This window comes from Lytechinus variegatus, chromosome 14 (genome assembly GCF_018143015.1).
Source record: "Lytechinus variegatus isolate NC3 chromosome 14, Lvar_3.0, whole genome shotgun sequence".
Taxonomy (NCBI): Eukaryota; Metazoa; Echinodermata; class Echinoidea; order Temnopleuroida; family Toxopneustidae; genus Lytechinus; species Lytechinus variegatus.
This window is the reverse complement of record NC_054753.1, coordinates 32,123,985-32,151,894: the sequence shown is the minus strand read 5'-3', so window position 1 is coordinate 32,151,894 and position 27,910 is coordinate 32,123,985. Positions and strand designations below refer to the sequence as shown.

The 27,910-nt window shown below is 35.3% G+C and overlaps 1 protein-coding gene across 1 annotated transcript; it reads left to right on the top strand.

Moving 5' to 3' along the window:
* Nucleotides 1-412: 412 nt before the first annotated feature.
* LOC121427721 lies at nt 413-23,023 on the top strand. Its single transcript, XM_041624255.1, has 5 exons — nt 413-592; nt 8,569-8,730; nt 10,286-10,429; nt 15,208-15,315; nt 21,442-23,023. The coding sequence occupies exons 1-5, from the start codon at nt 566-568 to the stop codon at nt 21,676-21,678; spliced, it is 678 nt and encodes a 225-aa protein (XP_041480189.1). The 5' UTR covers nt 413-565; the 3' UTR covers nt 21,679-23,023.
* The last annotated feature ends 4,887 nt before the right edge of the window (nt 23,024-27,910 follow it).

The window sequence follows — 27,910 nt, the reverse complement described above, 5'->3', positions numbered from 1 at the left end:
ACGCATTGTTGTTTTTTGTGGATGTAAATGAATACCACTATTCAAAAGAATATATAAATAATCAAGACATCAAAGTTGGTGCTTATCTCATTAGATTTTAAACCACCATGTCACTTTAGTACAAATGACCTTCCTTTGATCATGCGCAGAAAGGAATTACGAACTGGCTTATTGAAGCCTTTACCCCCTTCCTTTAACTCCCATATTTCAAATTGTTAAATTAATTACCCGGAAGTACTTGAATTTTTTTATACTTTAATATTGCAAATGAGAATGAAAATGAAATATTCGACTAGCATTTGAATTCATCACTTTCTGTTGCTTTTATTGGGTCGATTTTCCACTTGAAGCGAAACCAGCGCCCCCTTTGTGTTTATGATGTCAAGTTTTAGAGTGGGTGAAATCAGTCAATCCTTCCTGCATAAATAACCGCGAAAAATACTACAGAAAACATTATCGGATCAGGAACTAAACCAGTCATCATACCTCGTCGCCTTATTAATTTCAAAGAAGTTTGGACTTTTTTCATCAAATCCATTTGTATTGCCAGCGCAGAAAGAGATTAATGGAAAAGGAGATGGATTCTTCATCGGTAATATCGAATTTCTCTTTTATTATTATTTATTATCATTATTATTATTTTTGTTATTATCATTTGTTTGGCTTCACCTGTGCCTGGGAGGCGAAAAGCGAACTGAATCGCTATGACCCGCAGGTCTCTCCTCCCGATATAACTGATTTTTTTGGGGGGGAGTACAGGTGGACCACTTCACCGGGGTTTCCCCCTACTCTTTTACGAATAGTGCAGTGGGTTCTTAACCCTATCTAGGCCGGGGGGGGGGGGGCTCGGAGGCCCCCCCCCTCAACGAATCGCGTTGACCGCGCCGCTCGCTGACTTTTTACTTGTCTTGCGCAACTTTTGAGACCAACTTTGCATTACCCGGATACGTGGTTCCGAAATTACGCAACATTACCAGTTAGTAATTTACAGTATATATCAAAACTTGTTGAAGGAGCTGCTACTCAGCAAATTCTAAAACATATTTCTTATAATGCATTGTTTCCATGTATGCAGTCAGCATACAGACAGTTTCATAGTACCGAAACAGCCTTAGTCAAAATAAAAAATGATCTTCTATTGGCAATGGACAATCAAAAGCTAACACTTTTGGTATTGTTGGATCTGAGTGCCGCTTTCGACACTATTCATCATAGGATATTGTTGAACATACTACATACATCTTTTGGTTTGAGCGACTGTGTCCTCGCATGGATTGAATCTTACCTTTCTAACAGACAACAAAAAATAAAAGTAGATGATGTTATATCTGAGAATTTTGAGGTTCCATACGGAGTGCCTCAAGGGTCACGCCTCGGCCCCCTTCTTTTTACTCTTTATACAAGTAACTTGATTACTATTATTCAAAGGCGCTTCCCTAATGTCTCTTGTCATTGCTATGCTGACGATACACAGTTATACATTTCTTTCAGCCCTGATAAGGAAAACCATAATGACAATATTTCAAACTTGGAATCATGTACAAGCTATATTCGTTTTTGGATGTCCCAACATAAGCTAATGCTTAATGATGGAAAAACAGAGTTTCTCATAGTCGGGTGTATCTGGGTGTATGGCTTGATTCTCGCTTAAACATGGAGAAACACATGCATATCCAACATTAGTAGATCATCTTTTTATATGTTATACAACTTACGCCCAGTGGCGTAGCTAGGATTTTTTTCCCGGGGGGCACTGGGCGGTCCTTGCTTTTTCAGGGGGGGCACCGGCCATTTTTCCGGTGTGTGTGTATGTGTCACAAGGGCGGATCCGACTTTCGCCAATAGGGGACGGGGCCCGAAATTATCTTCACCTATATTTTCCCCGATCAGTCACTTCTTACTTTTATTCTTATAAAACAACATAAACATGAAATAATCTCATAAGCCTTATGAAAAGTGCGAGCGCGAAGCGCGAGCGATTTTTTTTTACTTTCATGTATTTTTTCCTGAAAATTTAATTTTCTGGGCAATGTAATGTGTGATCCTGAACAAGATTCGTATATGTAACTAGATGGTTACTGCGAACGCCAATATATTTGAATAATGCGAGCGCGAAGCGCGAGCAAAAAAAATTTTTATTTACATTCTGATCTAGAAATTGGTCATTCTAATTTTTGTATTGATAAATGGGATAGGTATGTAACTAAACAATTGATGCGAGAAGGAAGAAAATTGAGATTTTAGACCTAAAATTATCATTAATAATGCGATCGTGAATCATGAGCAGACAGTTAATGATATTCTGATGTGAAACTGGATAATTTAAGTACATTTTAAATAAAGAACATGCAGGCTATCGAGCTTGTTTTAGATTTTGACCTAGAATCAATCTGGGCATTCTGAATACATTTGTTTAATGGAATATTATGGAATACACGTAGACAATATGAACTTGGCAAATTAAACAATATGACCACGCAGCGTGAGCTTAAAATGCTGATATGTAGACCATAAAACGGACATTTTACAGATTAATTAAATTTGGAATTGAAAAAAAGTAATGAAAGCTCGATGTCCGAGCTAAAATATGTTTTGTATATTGTCTTCAAAACTTGTTCATATCAGCCTATTGAACAAGATATGAATCTCATCGAACAGGCAATTCTAGCGCGAAGCGCAAGCAAAAATTTTATATAGTAACATGATTTGTTTTTTTAATTGCAAGTCTTCCTCCTCTTATTTTCCTCTTCTTTTTTTCTTCTGTCTTCTCCTTTTTTTCTTTTCTTCTTTCTCCCTTTTTCTTTCTTTTTTTTTGCTTTACCAATTTTTTCTGGGGGGGGGGGCACCTGGGGGGCACACCAAATCTCAGGGGGGGCACGTGCCCCCCCAGGCCCCCCCGTAGCTACGCCACTGCTTACGCCATATTCGTAGATACTTGGACCAGAAAAGCGCAGAAACCCTTATCCATGCATTTATTAGCAGTAGGCTTGATTATTGTAATGGATTATTGTTTGGTTTACCAGACTCACAAATCAACAAGCTGCAGCATGTTCAGAATGCATGTGCAAGACTTGTATCCGGTTCCTCAAAATTTTCCCATATTACACCTGTTCTGATTCAATTACATTGGTTGCCAATAAGGCAGAGAATTGCATTTAAGATACTTTTGCTTGTTTACAAAGCACTGAATGGTCAAGCTCCGAATTACTTGTCTGCATTAATATCATTTAGGTCACATTCATATGCACATAACTTACGAAGTACACAGGATAAGCTGCTTCTAAAGCTACCTCACTTGAGAACAAAAGTAACTCTTGGGGATCGTGCTTTCAGTTGTGCTGCTCCAAAGCTTTGGAACAAATTACCCCTGGAAATACGAAAAGCACCAACTGTTACCATCTTCAAACATTTATTGAAGACCCATCTTTTTGAGTAGTTTTTGGTTAATTGTATTATATGCATAATTGTTTAATTTGTTTGAGCAATAGCATTGTTGGGAGCTCTGTTACACTACAGCGCAGTAGAGTATATTTACATAGTGACTGCGCTATATAAATGGTCTAATTATTATTATTAACATTATGTAAGTGCATGTCAGACCGAAAATTGCTCAAAAACGTGATTTCGTGTACAAAGTCAATGCAAATTGTGTTTTCAACCAAAATTCATAAATGTATGATTATTTTTAGTTTTGCTGGTCTAAATGTATTTATTTTATGCTTTTTATGATCACAGAAGAATCCCCAACAAATTTCATTGAAAAAAATGAAAAACAAAAGGTCAAAAAACAAAGAAATACATAAGAAATTGCTAAAAAAAATAAAATACATAAGAAAATGATTTGATATCGCAATGTTTTTCATGTACACTTGCTAAGAACACCACAAAGAGTTTCTATACCAAAAATTAGTACATTTGGAGCTTTATTTAGGGAGTTAGAGGAAAAAGTATGATTTCACATACTAATTACGCATAAATTAGCAAAATCACTTAATAGCGATTCGCATGAAATAAATTACCATACAATCTTGTAGATTATGTCCCAGGCAACCCACGTGCCAATTTTCGGCGCGATCGCGCGGTCGACGGCCGAGATCTTGGGGGGGGGGGGGGGGGCGGCCTGGGAGGCCCCCCCCCCGCCATATGAACTCCCAAAATACCCCGGCCTAGATAGGGTTAACGTGCAAAGGTTGTGACTCTCCTCGACACGGGGCCTCCATTTAACGTCATATCCGAGGGGCAGAGTGTTTTCCATTGTAACATAGCCTGCATCTAAGAAAACATGGGAGAGACGTTTACACACAACGCACTGGCTTCACTCATCCGTCAATCATTGCAGAATCAATGTTGCTTTAATGTCGTTTTTCTCAAAATTCGTGGATAGAAATTGATTTAAGTATTTGATTTCTTTTTTTTGTTCCAATGTTTCTAACATACAAAAAATAATCATGTTTGTTTATTTCTTTATTATTCGTGAATTGTTCATTCAGATACTCATGACTTTAGTATTTTTTCTTGTTTCTGATATTATCATAGATATTTTCAAAACATATTTATTAACCGTATTTGAAAAGGGTAGCTCCATGGTATACATTTTATTTGGCTTAGTTATAGTTGAGAGTATAAACAATTCATGTGAAATTCAGGACATGGGTGCGATTCCCTGCTGAGTTACGTATTTTGCTATCTTCTATAGACAGTTATATAAGTAGGAAAAGGGTACGATGAAGATAATTAGTTGGACTTGGAATTAATATTTCAAATGTAGAATCTGTTGTAGGTATTTTAAATGGGGTATCAATCTCCTCTCGTGTCTCCTTGTTATTATACGCCTAAAATAAGAGGATACTACGTATGTTAGTTTTTGTATGAGAAGAATATAGGGTGCAGTATAGATCACTTTTCTTGAAATACACAAGAAATAACATCCGGCAGTTACATAACGGATTGAGGAAATATGAACAAGATAAAGGTCATTATCAGGAAGCCAATGAGAGATGGGGTGGCTCAGATCACAAGGTAGCCACACCCCGTGGTGTATGAAGGGGGTTGGGTTAATCGGTTACAGTTCGTAATTCCGAAGGTTCGTCATTCGGAAACACGTAAATACTTCGATGTTCGTTAATCCGAAAACGAAAAAGGGTTCGTTAATCCGAGCATTTGTGGCGTTATTCCGAGGGTTCGTTATTCCGAAGGTTCGTAAGTCCAAAAACAAAACAGTGTTCGTTATTCCGAAGGTTCGCTAATCCGAAAAGGAAATAAGGTTCATTGTTCCGAAGGTTCGTTAATCCGAAAACAAAATAAGGTCCGTTGTTCCGAAGGTTCGTTAATCCGAAAACAAAATAAGGTTCGTTGTTCTGAAGGTTCGTTAATCCGAAAAATGAAAATCGGGAAAGCAGAGGTAGAGGCAAGGGGGGGGGGGAAACACCGTTACTGTTCAATTGTTATGAGGATGGCAAGGCAAGAGTGGCCGAACGAATTTTCGTTTGGGGGGCAAAGCCAAAAATGAAACTCATACGTCAAAATGGGCACTTCGGTGATATTTTCACCTTGAGATTATCATCTGCGTGAAGTCATTGTGTGTTTTATAGTAATTAAGTAGAGAAAAGCATTTTCTAAGTGACTTCTGATTATCAAAAGATGTATATTTAGGCAATATTTTTCGCGAGAGAGTATAAAGAGCGAGTGGTTTGGAAAAAAATTCAAAGCTGAAGTTGTAAGACTCATTTTTGGGGGTCAATTATTGTTAAAATAGCATCATTGCGAGGTGATGCGAAAAACTTTAGGTCATTTCAATAAGAAATGAAAATAATAAACAAATCCGAGCAGGTTTCTGCTGTCATTAAAAAGATGTGCATCCAACTAAAGAATAAACACGAGCTTAAATATACTGACCAGAAAAGGAACCTGTTAAGGACTGCATTTAGTGACCTCTTTAGGATACATATTTCATCAATCCAATAATTGAGAGTGCGAAGCATGAACTTAAAATTTGTAATATTCCAGCCTGAAAACTAATCTAAAATGTATACTTTAAAAAGAGTATTTCATTTTGAAAAAAGGCACATTTCATTTTGAAAAAAAGGCATTTTTTCCTACGAGGATTTTTTTTTTTTTTGGGGGGGGGCACTTGCCCCCCCCCGTTCCACCGCCCCTTGTTTCAACAATTAAACAATGCGAGCACGATTTAACTTTGAATTTGACATTCTGAGCAGTGTTTGTAATCACGAACGGGATAAGTCAATTAGTAAACAATTGATTCGAGCGGAAAATAAAAAGAGATTTCAGACCTGAGAAAGGGTTACTCTATTAATGTCTTGTGAATCATGAAAAGGATGGGTAATTGGTATACACATACACACACACACACATAGGCCTACTGTTCGGTGGATACAAATTAAAATGCATTCCATTTTTTAATTTCACATGGATTATGATAAAAAGAACATTAAATGTTAACTGTTATCATTTTTATCTTCATTAACATTGTCAACAGTAGGTAACGATCAATAAATTTTATTAACATTTATATTATTTCTTACCATTTTTCATTATGATCATCGTTTGGATTATTATGTTCATCATTAGTATTATCTTCATTTTTGTTACCAGCAGAAGCTGTTATTAAAAATTACATCCAATCCCATACAAATCCTTTTATCTGGAGGTTTCTCGCGCGCGACCAACATACTTAATCCCCTGTATCATTAAACCATTTGCTTGGGCAGCAATTGCTCAGATAAAATCGAAATTAAGTCTATGCATGCTTTGGCCACAACACACACATGTATCATCGTTCGTTATTACTATTATTGCATAATATCGTGTTATCTAGTAATGACAACACCGTTTTTTGTTACCAAAATGAATCAATTTCATTTTCGGAATTACGAACCTCATTTCGTTCGGAATTATGAACCTTATTTGGTTTTCGGACTGACGAACCTTCGGAATTATGAACCTCATTTCGTTTACGGACTGACGAACCTTCGGAATTATGAACCTCATTTCGTTTTCGGACTAACGAACCTTCGGAATTACGAACCTTATTTCGTTTTCGGATTAAGGAACCTTCGGACTTACGAACCTTCGGAAATACGAACCTTCGGAATAACGAACCTTCGGAATATCCGAACCTTCGGAATAACGAAGCTTCGGAACTGCGAATGTATGCGGGGTTAATCTATACAGTATTGCTGCTATAAATGGCCGCCATGAACAACATCTCATGCAAAAATGTATTTTATATCAATAAATATCATTTAATTAAAGTCTAAAACAGATCTCAATAAACAATGCAGATTCTAAATAAATAGGTATCTAATGTAACTGCTTCAGAAGTACATCTTCATAATTACTCTCCTGGAACTTGTGAACATGGCCAAAGGACACATTTGAACATGATTATACACAGCTTTACTATTTCTACAAAGTTTATTGTGCATAATAATGTGCACTAGTTATCGCTCTCTTCCGCCCCTTCCATCTCTTTTTCATCCTCCTCGTCTTCCTGGTATTGAAATAGGACATCAAATTTTGTTGGTCTAGCCAACACCCGTTGAATTGCTTTCCGAATATCCATGCCATTCTCTACTCTTTCTTTGATATCAGACAGAATGTCCTGATTGGTTTCATCCTCTTCAAGATACATGTTACGTCGCAAGAAGTAAGAGTAGTGGTTGAAGAAGATTCGTTGACTGCCCATAACATTTTTGTGTGAGCATTCTCTCGAGCTTCTTCCTCACTCAAACCCCTTGAGATATATTTTCGTATTTTTCATTTCTCATCTCATCTGTTGCTGCTAGTGCTTGTTTGAACCATTCTTGATATTTGTGATTCAGGCATTTCAAAATCTTCCTCTTGGATGGTTTCATCATCACTGGATTCTCCATTCTCAGATTCAGTCTCATTTGGTTCCTCATCGGTTTCCATTTCTCGATGCGCAGTTTGTTTGTGCCTCTTCACATCAAATCTGCGACTATACGTCTTGTCGCACAGGGAACAAGCGAAGCAGTTTGAGAGAGCATTCATGTTAACTTGGAGTCGTTTAGCTTGCAAATGAAAATGTAACAATGGCATCACCACTTTATATTGCTTCGACATGTTGACCACAATTGTCGAACTATGACGCCATTACGGCGCAATGTTTCATGACATCACCGTTAGACGCCGTATAACGCCACCTTAACGCCGCAACCGCTTTGCCATAACGCCGTCAAAGCGGAGCAATGTAGGCCTACGCCACAATCTTTAAATTTCATAAGATTATGAATTTATTCATTATATGACAATTGAAATTGCGGCGTATATTATAATATGACAACTGACAATTGAAATTGCGGCGTAGGCCTACATTGCTCCGCTTTGACGGCGTTACGGCAAAGCGAATGCGGCGTTAAGGTGGCGTTACGGCGTCTAATGGTTGTTCACATTTCCTCAATCCGTTATGTAATTTCCGCCGGATGTTATTTCTTATGCATTTCAAGATCTATACTGCACCTTATGTTCTTCTTGCATGACTCCCTTTTTCCGTTTACATTATCAAAATTGATTATTCTTTAAAACCAGGTCAAGATTCGTGCTGTAGCATCGATCATCGTTGCTATCATTATCGCCATTGGCGTAATCATCTCAGCGGTCATCCTTTCTCGTGGAGATTATGGGGGTATGGCGAACCAATGCATAACAGTTGGAGGGAGAGATCAAGAGAAAGCAATGGATAGCAGTATGGTAAGTCTCACAGGGGGATGGGGGAGGGGAGATATGTTTTTAAAGTATAGTGGGAAAAGGGAAGACAGAAAACAGAGTAAATAAGAAAATCGGCGAGGTCCGGGTCATGAACCTCATAATCTAATTGCCCCCCCCCAGAATTTACTGACCCCGCCATGTACGTCTTCATAATACCCTAATAATTTATGTAAGACATGACCCATGCGATTTACAGATAAAACTAAGAATTCAATTCAATTCAATTCATTTATTTTCTCTTTCAATCTTTTTACATTTGCAAAGAATAATAATAATAAAAGCTTGGAGCATCATAGACGACCACCATGAGTATGGATTGCTTGTATAGACTGTCATGTAAAACCGGAGGTACTGTCACATCAGCTAAATGTCATGAAAGTTCAAACGTCACTTTCATTATAATGATATTCGCTATCATTTTCGATAAATAGTAAATATTAACATATTTACATATTCCAAAGGATATGGCTGCAATAAAGGTCAAAATGTAACGTAACCACATTTCCTGTCTCTTGCGTAAAAAATTGTTCTCCCAATTTTCTTTTACCAATAATGTTTGCCCCACTATTGCACAAAACTCGAACACATTCTTTATTTTAATACCATAGATAGAGGCAACTCTAAATTTAAGATTTTGTCATTTTATGCTTTCCAATGTATTGCGCAATCAAAACACTTTGGCGCATACAACAAATCGAAATATTTTCTTACTTAAAAAATTGTTCGTAAAACTTAACTTGTCTAAACATGATGTACACATGAGTTATGCATGGAATACATAAATACATATTTTCTTCATATTTCTATTGTCAAAACAAATGATTTTAGGGGCGTCGACTGGTTTGAGCATGATGAGATGCACAACCAGGGGAACTTAACTTGTATGGGGATGCACATATTGGGATGGTGGAACTTTAGTTTGGAAAATGAGCTGTAGAAAGCAGACGAAGGGGTGCAAATTTAATTTTACTTGCCAGTGAACTCCTCTGCCTCAGCGGTAGGCCAACATACACCCTTGGACTTCAATGTTGACTCTATATTATACAACCTCTATTTGTGTTTTATATGAGATATTCGTGTTTTTATGTAATATTGAATCATGACTGACGATATTTTATTTTCGTTTATTTTCTTTATATCCTCTCTCTTTATCCTTTATTTGCTCCCTATCTCTCTCTTTCCTATCTCTCACTTACACAGTCTCTATTTCTTTGTCTCTTTCTCCGACCCTGCATGCTTATCCCTCTTTTTGATTATTTATGCCATAAGATATTTACTGAAAGTACACTTCAGTTTTGATGAAATACTGTTATTATGTTTTTGTTTATTTGCTTGTGTTCCTCAAATCGTATATTTGTTTTGTATAATTTTGTATATTTGTTTTGTATTACTTTCGAGCAAGAATATTGGCAGATGTCCATGTTGTAATAAATTCATTGATTCAATGATGATTATTCATAGCTTGTAGAAGTCAATGTTCCTTTAAATGTAACGAGATTAACCATGGAATTTTTGCACTTCTTTCCCCCTTTTTAAGGTAATGAACATAGTAATGATGGATAGTGGCAGGGAGCTTGGCAAACAGATGATGCGATACAACTACGACTCTAATACGATTCTTGTAGAAACGGCTAATATCAGTGGTTTCAGTCGGGCTAACGTCGTCGTCGACTATGACAGGGTAAGGAGAAAGAGGGAAAGAGAGAGAGAGAGAGAGAGAGGAGGGGGAGGGGGGCTTGGGTCATATGTGTACAGCCCAGCGCACACCACTATCCGTTGCGATTTGATTTTCAAAGAAAGAGTATTAGCTTTTAATTTGAACATTGCAACATCTAATACCTAATTCACACTGTCACGATTTTGTACCACGATTATTGGTGACTTAATCGTGGAGTAATCGTATTGATCGTATCAGGTCATATCAGATCAGTCTTTGCAATCGTATTGATCGTATCAGTTCATATCAGATCAGTCATTACAATCGTTTTGATCGTATCAGTTCATATCAGATCAGTCTTTGCAATCGTATTGATCATATCAGTTCATATCAGATCAGTCCTTGCAATCGTATTGATCGTATCAGTTCATATCAGATCAGTCATTACAATCGTTTTGATCGTATCAGTTCATATCAGATCAGTCTTTGCAATCGTATTGATCGTATCAGTTCATATCAGATCAGTCCTTGCAATCGTATTGATCGTATCAGGTCATATCAGATCAATCTTTGCAATCATATTGATCGTATCAGTTCATATCAGATCAATCTTTGCAATCGTATTGATCGTATCAGTTCATATCAGATCAGTCATTACAATCGTATTGATCGTATCAGTTCATATCGGATCAGTCATTATAATCGTATTGATCGTATCAGTTCATATCAGATCAGTCCTTGCAATCGTATTGATCGTATCAGTTCATATCAGATCAATCTTTGCAATCATATTGATCGTATCAGTTCATATCAGATCAATCTTTGCAATCGTATTGATCGTATCAGTTCATATCAGATCAGTCTTTGCAATCGTATTGATCGTATCAGTTCATATCAGATCAGTCATTACAATCGTATTGATCGTATCAGTTCATATCAGATCAGTCATTACAATCGTATTGATCGTATCAGTTCATATCAGATCAGTCATTACAATCGTATTGATCGTATCAGTTCATATCAGATCAGTCCTTGCAATCGTATTGATCGTATCAGTTCATATCAGATCAGTCCTTGCAATCGTATTGATCGTATCAGGTCATATCAGATCAATCTTTGCAATCGTATTGATCGTATCAGTTCATATCAGATCAGTCATTACAATCGTATTGATCGTATCAGTTCATATCAGATCAGTCATTACAATCGTATTGATCGTATCAGTTCATATCAGATCAGTCATTACAATCGTATTGATCGTATCAGTTCATATCAGATCAGTCCTTGCAATCGTATTGATCGTATCAGTTCATATCAGATCAGTCCTTGCAATCGTATTGATCGTATCAGGTCATATCAGATCAATCTTTGCAATCGTATTGATCGTATCAGTTCATATCAGATCAATCTTTGCAATCGTATTGATCGTATCAGGTCATATCAGATCAATCTTTGCAATCATATTGATCGTATCAGTTCATATCAGATCAGTCATTACAATCGTTTTGATCGTATCAGGTCATATCAGATCAGTCATCGTATTGATCGTATCAGGGGGGGGGGGGCTCATGGGATGGGAGATACTCATATACATTTATTCTTTCCGTTTGCGTAGTTGTTGTTACGTCTTTGTTTTATTATTTGCTTTAGCTGCATACATAAAATGTTGATATGTATTTTTGTATGATTTCGGATTATGTCTCTCTTCTGATACAATTTGCCTGCTACGTTTATTGGTTCCATGACATTTGCTCCGGCGACAATTGCTCTGATGGAGAATCTGCACATTAAGCGAAACATAAAACATAACCTCTAAAACTAAATAAACCCTAATCATAATATTTACATCATTCTGAACCAAAAACTCTATTACAATCCTAACCCTAAGCCTTCTAAGATATTAAGACCGGAGCAATTGTCGCAGGACCAAATGTCGTGTCACCATGTTAGTTACACTGTTACTTAAAGGGATGGTCCAGGCTGAAAGTATTTATAGCTTAATGAATAGAGTAGAATTCACTGAGCAAAATGCCGAAAATTTCGTCAAAATCGGACAACAAATAGCAAAGTTATTGAATTTTAAAGTTTAGTAATATTTTGTAAAAACGGTAGTCATTATTATTCATTAGGTGGGCTGATGATGTCACATCTCCACTTGTTCTTTTGTATTTTATTATATGAAATTAGGTTTATTCAATTTTTTCCTCCAAGAACTAGAAAAATTGGATTGACAACTGATTTAGTGCATTGGATATTTATTGCTGCAACTTATTTCATTATAAGGGAGACATATTATTCACACAAGTATGAAATAATGAAAAAAATATGATTTTATGTAATAACATAAGAAAACGGAAAGTGGAGATGTGACATCATCAGCTCGCCTAATGAATATTCATGACGACTGTTTTCACAAAATATTGCTTAACTTTAAACTTCAATAACTTTATTATTTGTTATCCGATTTTGACGAAATTTTCAGTGTTTTGGTCACTGAATTCTACTCTATTCATTAAGCTATAAATATATTCAGCCTGGACCACCCCTTTAATTTGTGTATTGCACTGCTGCAATTATCATTTTGTTCTATATTTTCTTGATTATGTATGTATGACATTTATTTGAATGAATAATAAAGATAACTACAAAACAAAAAATATCAGATCAATCTTTGCAATCATATTGATCGTATCAGGTCATATCAGATCAATCTTTGCAATCGTATTGATCTTAGAAGAATTTTAACGGTTAAAAAAAAGAAATCGTGATCAGTTATACGAAATAAGGGCCAATCGCAGCGTTCGCATGAGAGTGGATCCATCCATCCATCCGTCCATCCGTCCATCCATCCATCCATCCGTCCATCCGTCCATCCATCCATCCGTCCATCCGTCCATCTATCCATCCATCCGTCCATCCATCCATCCATCCATCCATCTATCCATCCATCCATCGATCCAAAGTCATTTGATAGGGCCTTTTCATTTCGGTGACAAAGCGCTTCGCACACACTACTCCAATATGATTTTGATTTTGCTTCGACCCAAATGCTTACAGCAAACTTAAATCATGATTTTAGTATTCATAGTATTAAATCGAATTTGACATTAGATACTTTTACTTTTTGTAACTTAAAATATGCGATTTGTTAAAAAAAAAATCGCGTCGTAGTCACATTGTGTAGTATGCGGCGGGCAGCGCAGCGAGCAATTATAGGTTTGAAAGTTTGAAAAGTTTAAAAGTTTATTGAGACTCAAGACCCTCTCGGGGTATCAGAGTACAATGAAAAGTTACAACATAACACTTTAAAATAATAATGGCAATAAAAAGAATGATAAAGATTATGATAGTAAAAACAGTAATAAGTATAACAAATGCGTTGCTTATAATAATAATAATAATAGTGATAATAATAATAATGATAAAAAAAATAATAATATTAATAATAAAAATACTGATAATAATCATCATCATCATCATGATAATGATAATCATAATAACAATAATAATGACAATAGTAATGATAGTAATAATTACAATGATTTAATAATGATAAATTATCATAAAATTATACCCACAACGTTAGCAATAGTACTATAGTATAAAAATCATATTATATACAAGGGGGAGAAATCAAAATCTGGCACACCCTGAAAACAAGGTTGTTGGTTTTTCAAAAAAAAAAAAAATACTAAATACAGATAAAATGAATGCATAGATAACAAAAAAAAATGCAATAACAAGATATGTAACATCAATGATTTAAATGAGATATAAAACAAGCACAAAATTTAGCCAAATTTGAGAGTACGGACCTTTTCTTGGTAGATTTGCATACAGATTTTCATGTAATAAGTTAGTATCTAATTTTTTCAAATTGATTTGCTTTTGGAAAGCATACTATCTTTAGTACCTTGTTGGTGTGGAATATCATGCTTGTAAATAAATTTGTGAATATTGTTCACTAAGATTGGCCTCATTTATCTGCTGGTCGCAGATTTTTATTTTTAAGAGAAAGCAAATTTGCAATGTTTCAGACTAGTAGAAGGATATTTCATTCAGTGATTGCAAGGTCTATTTTTAAGATATTAAGATTTATTATCAGGAAGTAAACGAATTTAATCTGTACACATCGCATTTCTTCTCAACAATGCACTTGAAGATTCGATTCCGAAAGTACAATTTGTTGATTAGCTAGAAATCATAATTGAACAAAAGCTTGATTCTAATTATCAATATTATACACAATAAGTGGAAGCTCGTTGTCAAAAGTACAGATGGTTGAATAGAACTAAATTCATTTTTATTGTCTCAGGACGATACCACACAAAATGTCCACACCAGTTATAATGATTGACAATATAAGGTTATAAATAAAATAAACTGATAACATGAATATATTTTTGTTGTCTCTCTCTACCTCTTCCTTCTCTTCATTTTCTTGTTTTTTCTCCTCCTTATTCGTCTTCTACTTCTTCTTCTTCTTTTTCGTCTTTTTTTTTCTTCTTCTTGTTCTTCTTTTTTTCCTTCTTCTTCTTCTTTTTTTTCTTCTACTTCTTCTTTTTTTCTTCTACTTCTTCTTTTTTTCTTCTACTTCTTCTTCTTTTTTTTCTTCTTTTTCTTCTTCTTCTTCTTCTTTTTTTCTTCTTCTTCTTCTTTTTTTCTTCTTCTACTTCTTCTTCTTTTTTTTCCTTCTTCTTTTTCTTCTTCTTTTTCTTCTTCTTCTTCTTCTTCTTCATTTTCTTCTTCTTTTTCTTCTTCTCCTTCTTTTTCTTCTTCTTCTCCTTCTAATTTCTAAACAGGCCATAGTAATGATTGAAGTACAAGGTGTATGTTTGGCTTCATCACTGCATGGAGATATGATGAACATGGCAGATAGAATCACTGGTTATATGAGAACAGATCAAGAGGTAAGAATGGTTACATCCTTTTAAAACATTCATCTTTTTTAAACTAGCACTTAATACGAATTTCATTTATCAGCGCTTTAGAGATACATTATACCCAGGTCATCAAATTATGGCTTACCCACACACAATATCTGCACGTTGGGACATTTAACACTCAGCATTTAAACATGATGTAGCAAAGTAGCATCTATGGCTGTAGTCACCAATTGGCTCTTCAAATGCCAATAGAGTTGCCACCACCACCACCACCACCACCACCAATTGGCTCTTCAAATGCCAATAGAGTTGCCACCACCACCACCACCACCACTACTACTACTACTACTTCTACTACTACTACTACTACTACTACTACTACTACTACTACTACTACTACTACTACTACTACTACCTTTACTACTACTACTACTACTACTACTACTACTACTACTACTACTACTACTACTACTACTACTTCTTGTACTACTACAACTTCTACTACTACTACTACTACTACTACTACTACTACTACTACTACTACTACTACTACAACTTCTACTACTACTACTACTACTACTACTACTACTACTACTACTACTGCTACTACTACTACTATTATACTACTACTACTACTTCTACTACTCTTAGTACTACTTCACAGTAAAATGCTGTTTAAATTGTTATGCAAGACACGCTGTTTATTATATGAATCTTACAGTGCTTGTTTTTAATAATTTAGATAACTATGTTTATTTCATTAAGGATTGAATATTAAAAATTAAGCTGTAGTAGTTGTAGTAGTAGCAGTTTAAGATTTTTTACACTTGTTAATACTGTTTCAACAACTATACTATAGGCACTTTTAACAGCCTTTTGACTATACACTATTATTACCAATCTCAATAAACATTGACCTAAGGGGCGCAGCCATGATGATGAAAGAAGTTGGGGGAAAATGGGAGGGAAAATAGAATAAAAAAGAGACATCTTGGCACAAAGTAACACTGTAATACCACTATCATGATAAAATGTGAAAAGAATGACTTCATTGGTTACCCCCCCCCCCTTTACCCCCACACAAATTGTGGTGAAACCCTTGCATGGGTCTCGATCACGGGGGTATATATCCTGATATATCAGATAGGGAGGTGGCCTATGTACTCTAATGGAACATTATGACAAGTATCATCATGAATAAGGAATGAGTACAAAATGGTCATGATCAGACTATTGGGGGCAGCAAGTGCAAATGCGCGATCGCCGAGTGTGACTTTTATTTTGTGAAAGGGGATCTGGAGCAATAATTTATCTTCGACTAGCTTCGACTATGTTTAAGTTTGAGTAATTCTGTTTTGTAATGCGGGGCTTGGCTGATTAATGATATATATGCAATTAAAAGAATTTTGAATAAAATTCTTTGACGCACAGGCAATCAGTGGAATTCTCTCGGAAGAGATGTGGTATATCAATAAACATACAATCAGTTGCAGATAATGGATTGCCAGTGTAAGCAAAGTGCTTGAAAATATGACAAAACCAAACATATATTAATCATATTATGAGCGGAATGGATGACTACGAATTATCAAAGTATCAATTAAATAAAAAAAATCCTGTAAAATTATACATTGGTATTATCCTTAAGATTTTCCACATGTTAACATTGGTACAGATCCATTTAAGCAAATGACGATATAACAGTCGAAAAATATTTCCGCTTGAGTGAGCACCACTTACTTTTGAAAAGTTAGTGAAAAATAATTTGCGCAGAACTTTGAAATAGTTATGCGAATAAAAGTAGACCTTAATCATGAAGAACACGTGGAATTTAGCTAGTAAAATTGATTTGAAGATGTTGTTTACCTTTTTAAACTTGTTTCCTTGCCAAAAACACTTCGAAGTGTGCATTGTGCCCCACCCCACTCCCCACACACCGAGGCCATCGTGACGATATTTGCTTGACGCTGAGCTGTGATTTACATGAAATGGCTTAGGCATGATTTTCATCTTGTTAATCAATGTCAAGCTTGGAAAAGGTGTAGAGAAACAAATATTAAATGTAAAAAGAAATGTAAACCCACTTTAAATAATAAAAATCATTAATAAAATGCTGGAGATGTCTGATATAAACTTGTGTTCAGATTCAGTATATCCTCAGATCCAGCTCGCACAAGAAAGAGTAAAATTGTGCTTACTAAGTGTTGAAATTTTAATTTGGTTGGCAAAATTGTTAAAAAATGCTTGAATTTATCCGTTTTACTTCAATTGACTAAACGTGCAAAGGAAAGAAAAATATTCCAGGATAGAGGCAAACTATCACATACTCGTTTATGTACAGTCTTTGAATACCGACAACTGTAATATTTTAGCATTTCTTTATGAAATCGATTCATTTTATTGTCCTTTCCAAACCAAATCTAAATCCAAATCCATAATTCATTGTTCGAAATAGACATGAAATGATATACTCCGAAAATTTGCTTTGCCCAATTGATCGTGGGCCCGGCAGCCACTGTGCAGCGCCAGATCGACGAGGCTCTATCCCTTTAATCGTTGAACGCCAAACAAGGTAGCAGCAACTCCCATCTTTTAACGTCTGTTGGTCTGACGCGACCGGGGTTTGAACCCCGACCTCCCGGTTGTGAGACGGACGCTCTACCGACTGAGCCAACACAGCGGTTCATAATAAGACTTAATATTTTTTGGATCCTGTAGACTGACCCAAATTGATTTTTTTAAATACAAATATAAATGTATCTTCGACGTGAGAATCAAAAGCTACATGTCGCATTTTTTTTTTTTGGGGGGGGATAAAGTTTGGTAAAACTTGATTGCAAATTTGAGTTTTTTTTACTCGAAAAGGAGCAAAATCCAAAACAGTTTTTTTCCCAAAGAAGCTAATTAAAGTTATGCATTTAATTTTTGGGTAACACGTTGTGGATAGAAGTTTGCACGATCAGTGCAAATTTTGATGAAAATTTTATAATAATTATTTTTATAAATATTCTTGGATTGGATTTAGCTCCTTTTGGAATTAGATATCGAAAATTCGGTTACACTTCGTAATTCCGAAGGTTCTTTATTCCGAAGGTTCGTAATTCCGAAACACGTAAATTGCCTATACCTCGATGTTCGTTAATCCGAAAACGAAAAAGGGTTCGTTAATCCGAACATTTGTGGCGTAATTCCGACGATTCGTTATTCCGAAGGTTCGATAATCCGAAAACGAAATAAGGTTCGTTGTTCCGAAGGTTCGTTAATCCGAAAACGAAATAAGGTTCGTTGTTCCGAAGGTTCGTTAATCCGAAAACGAAAAAAGGTTCGTTATTCCGAAGGTTCGTTGATCCGAAAACGAAATAAGGTTCGTTTTTCCGAAGGTTCGTTAATCCGAAAACGAAATAAGGTTCGTTAATCCGAAAACAAAATAAGGTTCGTTTTTTGGAAGGTTCGTTAATCCGAAAACGAAAGAAGGTTCGTTAATCCGAAAACAAAATAAGGTTCGTTAATCCGAAAACAAAATAAGGTTCGTTAATCCGAAAAATGAAAACCGGGAAAGCAGAGGCAGAGGCAAGGGGAGGGGGCGGGGGACACTGTTGCCGTTCAGTTATCATATGAGGATGGGAAGGCAAGGGCGGCCGAACGAATTTTCGTTGGGGGTAAAGCCAAAAAATGAAACTCATACGTCAAAATTGGGACTGTGGTGATATTTTCACCTGAAGATTATCATCTGCTTGAAGTCATTGTGTGTTTGATAGTGATTAAGTAGAGAATAACTTTTTTGAAGTGACTTCTTATTATGGCAAAATGTATATTTAGGCTTTATTTTTCGGGAGAGAGTATAATGAGCGAGCGGCTTGGTAAAACAAATTCAAAGGTGAAGTTGTATAACGTTTTTTGTGGTCAGTTATTCTTAAAATGGCATTATTGCGAGGTGTTGCGAGCGTGAATCACAAGCTAAACTTAAATTAGTTTTTAAAAATCCGAGCAGATTTCTGCTGTCATTAAAAAGATGTGCATCTAAATAAATAATTAACACGAGCGCAAAACGCGAGCTTGAACATACTGACCAGAAAAGGAACCTGTTAAAGAAAGCATTTAGTGACCTCTTTATAGGATGCATATTTCACCAATCGAATGAGAGTGCGAAGCGCAAAATGACATTTTTCAATATTCCAGCCTGAAAACTTAACTTAACTTGTATACTTTAAAAAGAGTATTTTATTTCGAAAAAACATGAAAAACGGCATATTTATTTTTTGAAAAAGGAACTTTCCCAGTTTGGAAAATATTAATTCCCTGTTTTTTATTCCATTTTTGATGCCCCCTGCCTCCATCCAACTTTCGTCAAATAGAGGGGGGGATTTTTTTAGCCATATTTTCCTTGATCGGCAGTTTAAAGTTAATTTTTGTTTGTTTCTTTGAAAGGGTAGTCCTAACAGTCAATAATTAGCTTTATCCTTATAAAATAAAGTAAATATGTAATAACATGATAAACCCTTTTTAAATAATGCGAGCGCGAGCTATATATTTTTGTTAATATGATGGGCAATATGTTTGCGATCTTCAAAGCGAGATGCCTATGTAACTAAATTTAGATAATAACTGCTAGCAAGAAGCGCGAACAGAATTTTTAAATATATATGCTCTGACCTGATCTAAAGGGGACATTTTAAGAACTTTTTGCAGTTAGCCATGAAGATGATGCGTGTTTTAGCCAATGGCGGCGGAACGTATTTTTTCACGATTTACGATTTCTCACGATTACAAAAAATGCTCCGAATGCTCACTTCACGTTTTGTTACATGAAATGTCTACTAGTTTCAGCTTGCGATTCGCGCTTTCAACATCTCACAAGGATCATTATTAGTATTATTTTTATTTTTATTACCAGTAGAAGCCGTTATTAAAAATGACATCCCCTCCAATACAAATCCTATTATCTAGAGGTTGCTCGCACGCTTCCAACACGCTTGATCCCCTGCATCTTTAATTAAACCATTTGCTTATAGGCAGCAATTGCTCAGATAAAATCGAAATTGGCCTATGCTTGATCAGGGCGCCATTCTTAATGAAATACATGCTTTGCCCCCAACACACATCATCGATCGTTATTACTATATCATTGCATAATATCGTGTAATCTTGTAATGACAACATCGTTTTTGTTACCAAAATGAATTATTTTCATTTTCGGAAATACGAACCTTATTTAATTTTCGGATTAACGAACCTTATTTCGTTTTCGGATTAACGAACCTTATTTCGTTTTCGGATTAACGAACCTTCGAAATTACGAACCTTATTTCGTTTTCGGATTAACGAACCTTCGGAATTACGAACCTTATTTTGTTTTCGGATTAACGAACCTTCGGAATTACGAACCTTATTTCGTTTTCGGATTAACGAACCTTCGGAATTACGAACCTTATTTCGTTTTCGGATTAACGAACCTTCGGAATTACGAACCTTCGGAAATACGAACCTTCGGAATAACCGAACCTTCGGAATTACGAAGCTTCGGAATTACGAATGTATGCGGAAAATTCACCGTCCTTAGAAAAGATGATATTTTTTTGTAAATTTCAATGGATCAACATCAGAAAAGATGTGACATGCATTCTGGTAGCCATATTTATGTGTTTCGTGTTCGATTTCCAACAGAAAAATACTAAAAGTGGATTTAGCCCTTTTTGGAACAAAACTCTTCGAATGATGCCATGTCTGATTTATGATAATAATATAGGGTATTTATATTGCGCACATATATTACCCGGCTAAGCTAGGCGTTCATAGCGCACACAGCTTTTTAAGGAATTACCTCCTACCGGTACCCATTTACCCCACGTGGGCTGAGTGCAGCACAATGCAGATCAGTTTCTTGCTGAAGGAAATTACGCCATGGCTGGGATTCGAACCCACGACTAATCCACTGGGCCACAACGCTCCACAAAATATATATACCATGTTAATTCTTCTGATGCTATAATATTGGTTTTTATGTTCATAATATGTAGAATAAAGTCAACAAAAACAGCAACAACAACAACAAAACAACATCACATGAACACCGATCGACACCCAAACGCTCTTCCCATTATTATTATTATAAGTTTTATTTTCCATCACTTTTGTTCTATTCATTTACAGGTAATCGATATAGCTTCAGTACGCATCGTAAATCTAAACTATGAACGAATAGGTGTCATCCCAGCCGGTTACGTCACTCTTTCAAATGGACCAATCATACGAGGGTTATGTGCAGGATATGAATCTTATTGGACCGAACAAACTGGAATGACTGACCAAGGCGGGCGGAAGAGACGATCGGTATCGGGTTCAGTACGAATATGCATATTTGGATTTTGCTTCGATATTTCCTTTTAGGCATTCAAGAGAGAAGGCCCACTGCACTGGGGAACTAAATAATAATATGTCTTTATTGTTGTGTATTACCATACTAACTATGTTATCATTGTAGCTTTTTCTTTTTTTGATATGCTTTGGGACCGGTCCACACACCATACTCCAAAAAACAAGGGTGTTAAGAATACAACACATGGTGTTCACCATGTTCACAGAGGACTACACCAAATATTAATGTACCAGTGTTAGATTCATGTACACAATACCAAGTTACAATGATTGACATTTATAATAAAATTAACTGATGACTCACTTTTTTTATTTCTCTTGCTCTTCCTTCTCCTCCACTTCTTCTTGTTTAGTCAAATATCCAATGGTGTTATATTAACATATTCCGTTGTGACTTTAACCCCGGACTTTTACACTATTAATGTGTAAACTAGTGCATATTTAAAACCCGAGGGTCTGCTCCTCACAGAACGCTACAGATGTTCTTCTTAACACCAAATTGTGTAGTATCCAAAATTACAGCATCGGCCTTCATCATTGTAAAAGGGAAGGGTCACCCTGATGTTCGCGTTTATAGAAGCAGAAAAAAAAATTAGTGAAGGTTATGAAGTTATGATTGTTATGTTAGCTCCTCTATATCTCATGCGATGTATAATTCCAAACAATGTCCTAAAAAGAATGAAGGTGATATTTATTTGTGTGGTGGATCATTTCATATCCCATTCTGTAAGAAAATCATTGTAGTCCTTTATATTCCATTCAATCTATACTACATGAAGCTGCTCGCATATGAGTAAAACAAAGTAATATTTTCATAACTCTGTTATTATTAGGTTTTTAAACAAACCTTCCCCTGATTTTTTGCTGTATATTAAAACCAAACTTATCAGGGTAAACTTCCCCTTTAAAGCCTATTTTATTTATTGAAAATCATTCAATAGTGCATGTTACGAGCTATTCCACTGTACGAATCGTGTGTTTGCTGTGTGTGAACGATATAAACTATTTTTTGTTAGATTTAAGGCTTATTTTATATTCGTCTAATGCCAATTCCTCCTATTGCCAACTCGTCTACTATCATTACCTTCAGTTGGTCTACTATCCACAGGGTCTAATTCGTCCACTCACTATTTCGGCTAATAATCAGTTGGTCCAATAGCTTTGTTGGCGCGATTCGTGCTATAGTAGTTCTGACACTCGCCTTTCAAACAGAGGGTCGTGGGTTCGAATCCAAGACATGGCGTGTTAACCTTCTGCAAGGAATTTATTCACACTGTGCAGCACTCAACCCAGGTGAGGTGAATGGGTACCCGGTAGGAAGAATTCCTTGAATGCCCTGAACGCCGGTGATGGTAGCTGAGCTAAAGCCGGGGTATATAGCAAGCGCTTTGTATCCTCAGGCAAAATCGCCATATAAATCCAGTTATTATTATCATTTGGGCCAATTGGACTAAGTGCTAATTGTGCAAAGTGAATGAAAATGAAATAGATATAAGAGCAAATGGTTATGAGACGAAATGTTTACAGAGGAAATGGTGATTAGGCGAATTGATGATTGGACCAAATAGTCATTGGACCAAATAGTTGTTGGACGAAATGTTGATATACGGAATGGCATTAGACTTAATGAAAGCAGAACATGTGATGAGTTGACGAGTTGGCAGTAGACGAATTGGCAATTTACCTGATGAATTTACTGGGTTTTTTTCATTAATATTCTTCTTCATTAGATGCCCAATAAAAAGAACTCTGCATTATATATTCTTGCTTATATAACACCACTTCTAACATGGAAATGAGTTGAATATCTTAATGATGTAATCTCTGTTTGTGACTTATTATCATCAAATTACTAAATTTACAATGTGAGTGCCAAAAGAGCTATTTTTAACCATAAAAATCGTTAGTGCCAAATTTCAATTCTAACGACTGAAAATGCAAATTTTGAATTCTATCGGCTAAAAATACCCAATTACTACTGTATTTTTTAAAATTTTTAAATGATACTTGAGTATAATTGACATTACTTACACTTTCCTAAAGATTTAGAGTGACTTTAATATCAATGTTATACCGTAGTTGTTGGTGTGTCGTGCTACTGTAAGTTTTAGTCTACTCAGTTCCTAAAGATGGTTTGAAAAAGGTCGAACATTTCAAAATTAATCATGAATCTATGAATTTTCTTCATCACTTTGTATATTCATGGTATTATGTATATTGTCATGTAAATAGTCTAATATTATTACGCACAATGTTGCAGTAAAAAGTGTAACTACGCTACATACCATTGCACTTTATAAAGAGTAGTATAGTTAGGATTATTGAAAGTCATTTCGAAATTGACTTGTTCGATTTGGAAAAGAGGTTTCTCCATCTACTCCTTAAATTTTAATCTTAATTGGATGTGTTGTGTAGCCATAGATATGCAAAATATGCATTAATCATAACGAGAATCATTTTGATTTTGTGCCTGGAAATGAATTATGAAATTGCACCTTTTTGTGAAATATGAATCTTCTTCTATGGGATCTGTGTACTGTAAATAATGAATTGAGAGAAATGATTCCAAACTGTTAATGATATACCTGAATACGTGAACTGCACATAATCAAACCCACATTTACAGGTCAAGTCCACCCCAGAAAAATGATGATTTGAATAAATAGAGAAAATCAAACTAGCAAAACGATACAAAATCGGATGTAAAATAAGAAAGTTATGCCATTATAAAGTTTCTCTTATTTTTCACAAACAGTTACATGCACATCTCAGTGACATGCAAAATGAGACAGTGATGTCCTTCACTCACTATTTCTTTTGTTTTTATTGTTTGAATTATACAATATTTCATTTTTTTATAGATTTGGCATAAGGACCAACTCGACTGAATCATATAGTATTAAAATAATGCTGATTTCACATGTTCAAGGAGGAATTAATCTTTGTTTCACTTGACAACGATAGGAAAATTAAAATACCTCATATTTCATAAAATACAAATAGTGAGTGGATGACGTCATCAGTCTCCTCATTTGCATACCGAACAGGATGTGCATAATAAATGTTTTGTGAAATTATGCGAAAATTTAAAATGTCATAACTTATCTTACATTCGATTTTAATGAAATTTTCAGTGTTATGCTCGTTGGATTTTTTTTCAAATCAACGTATGGCTAGGGTTGACTTATCCTAGAAGGGGAATTTTGTACATTTAGGACGCATCACGCATCGAAGGAGGTTTAAGAAAAGAAATAGTGATATGGATATTACTAAAAGAAAGCAGAACAGAAAGAATTGACCCCGGGTAATTGACATCATGAACAGATAAATCAATGGAGCTTCTGAAAACTGAATAAAACCCCAAAAGATAACAACTAACTTTAAAAACTATGACCAGTTCATTGGTTGTTGTTCATTTGATATTTATCATAAGTATTTGGGCGATTCTCTTCACGTCAATACTTGTGCACCCGACACGAGATGGCAGTGGGAATGATGAACAAACGGGCTATTTTGGAGGCTTTGAATAAGATTACAAATCTCGGACTTGCATATTTTTTAGAGTCTTGCCTCTATTTTAATTGAAAAGAATCTTTGAAAAATCTTTGTAATAGGCGAAACTCAATCCCACGTCCATGAACTCTACTGCACGATTAGCCTACTGATGGAACCACATCAATTCAGATTCAAATATATCAGGGGCCGTGGAACGGTTTTCAAAGTTGGGGGGGGGGGGAGGCTGACCATGCAAAAATTACAATCATTTTTAAGTTTTTATATACGGTTTGGAAAAAAGTGTGTGTGTGTGGGGGGGCTTATCCTATCTTTATTTGGTGCCATGACTATTCATGAGGCGTTGTAAGACTAAATAAATCCTATTGTCATTCACACTGCCCTCTCGCGTTGGGTGAGCAAGTAATGACCACTTATCTTAATACTATTTTCAGATCAGTGGTAGTGATGAAAAAAAATCGCTGTTGGTCTCACGGGCCTATTAACATTGGGAACTTAGGCAACATAATTCGAGCCAAACCATTCTATTTTTCTTCATTTTGATATGGCTGACTGACAAAGTGCATGAATATGATTTTCCATCTATTACATATTATATTTTTGGTACTGAACTTCCTTTTTCCAAACTGGGAAGAAATATCAGCAAATTTGGAACTATATTTTGACTGGCCGAAGGATAAGGGCTATTTTATTGTTTCCGGTGATGACTTCGATCCCTCGATCAGGAGATTCCTTTATAAATGCCGATTTATTTCTAAAAAAAATAGCCGGTCGATGATCCCCTTTTCTGGTCAGATATGGATTATCATTATGTTCTATCCACTGGTAATAAACATTCGATCCCCGAATTTCGTCCTTATTTTTCGTGGATTTTTTATGAGTGCCATTTTAACACACGAGTCTATGGGAAATGTTTTAGGCCTGTGATACCTTTCATGTGTGTGTTGGGTGGACCCACTGATCTGAATACGACCCCGTGCCGACTGCCCTGTACCTCCCCGAATATTGTGCCAGTATGTGGAGAATATTTGTTAATATATAACATAGTAGAATATAATGTAGAGAATATCTGTTAATAAATAACATACTAGTATATAATGTAGAGAATATTTGTTGATAAATAACATGCTAGTATATAATGTAGAGAATATTTGTTAATAAATAATTTTTTGTCCATGATTTAAGATATTGGAAATGTTAGTTTGGATCAGAATATGATAGAATCACTTACAGTCTTTTAAACGTGCTTTTATATTAAGAAAATATCCATCAATTTCAGTAGTATCAACCAATTAAAGAAACATTAGATTACAAAGAAATTTGGTTCATTTTGTTTGACTTCATTAGTTGTACCTGTTTTTTGTTTTACAGACTATTAAAACTACCAAACATATGGCATGAAATGGTAATATTAATATAATAATTATGTGCATTGTCATTCAAAAAATACAATTGTAGAATTAACTGAAAGTGATTCTGACCACTCGTACATCCTTTCTTCAGTTTATAATTTAGCAGATTTTGAATAAAAAAAAAGGAATTGAACTGTCACAAGACAATACATCATTCAGGTTATTTACAAATAAATTCTGTAAAAGAAGAGCACTGTGGTATTTTTCGTGGTATAAGAAAAAACCAAGAATTCATGTATCATTAAAAAAAACCAGGCCGTATTATCACTTTCACTTTTTAAAAAGCAATGTTAAACTTCCCCAGCAGGTAACAGGATGTCCATGGTTTCGATTAATAATTCCTAAGATGAGTTTTATAGAAATTATGACAAAAGAAATGCTTACAGAGTCATTAATTTGAAATAAAAAATGAATAGTGAAAAGCTAAAGAGAAGGTACATACCAAGAGTCTTGGTAGCAATCATAAATATCACCATAACTTGGGAGACGAGGAGACTTAAAGGGATGGTCTGGGCTGAAAATATTTATATCTTAATACATGTAGTAGAATTCACTGAGCAAAATGCCGAAAATTTCATTAAAATCGGATAACAAATAAGGAAGTTATTGAAGTTTAAAGTTCAGCAATATTTTGTGAAAACAGTCGTCATAAATATTCATGTAAGGTGGGCTGATGATGTCACATGCATCTCCTCTTTCCGTTTTCTTATGTTATTACATTAAATGATACTTTTTCATTATTTCATACTTGTGTGAATAATATGTCTTCCTTATAATGAAACAACTTGCAGCAATAAATAACTATTGCACTAAATCAGTTGTCAATCCACTTTTCTAGTTCTTGGCGGAAAAAATTTGAATAAACCTAGTTTCATGTAATAAAATACAAAAGAACAAGTGGAGATGTGACATCAGCAAACCTAATGAATATTAATGACGACTATTTTCACAAAATATTGCTAAACTTTGAAATTCAATAACTTCCTTATTTGTTATCCGATTTTGATGAAATTTTTGACAGTTGATCCGTGAATTCTACTCTATTTATTAAGCTATAAATACTTTCAGCCCGGACCATCCCTTTAAGGAAGAATCTCTACGGCCCTTGATAGACCTACTAGGTATCATAATTACCCCGACTGTAGCATTCAAAAAATAAATCATAACGGGTACCCATTCACCTCACCTTGGCCTAGTGCAGCGCAATGTGGGTAAATTTCTTGCCGAAGGGATTCGAACCCATGCCTCTTAGATTGAAAGATGAGAGTCATAACCACTAGACCACGACGACCCAATATTTTTAAGATAAAATTGTAAAA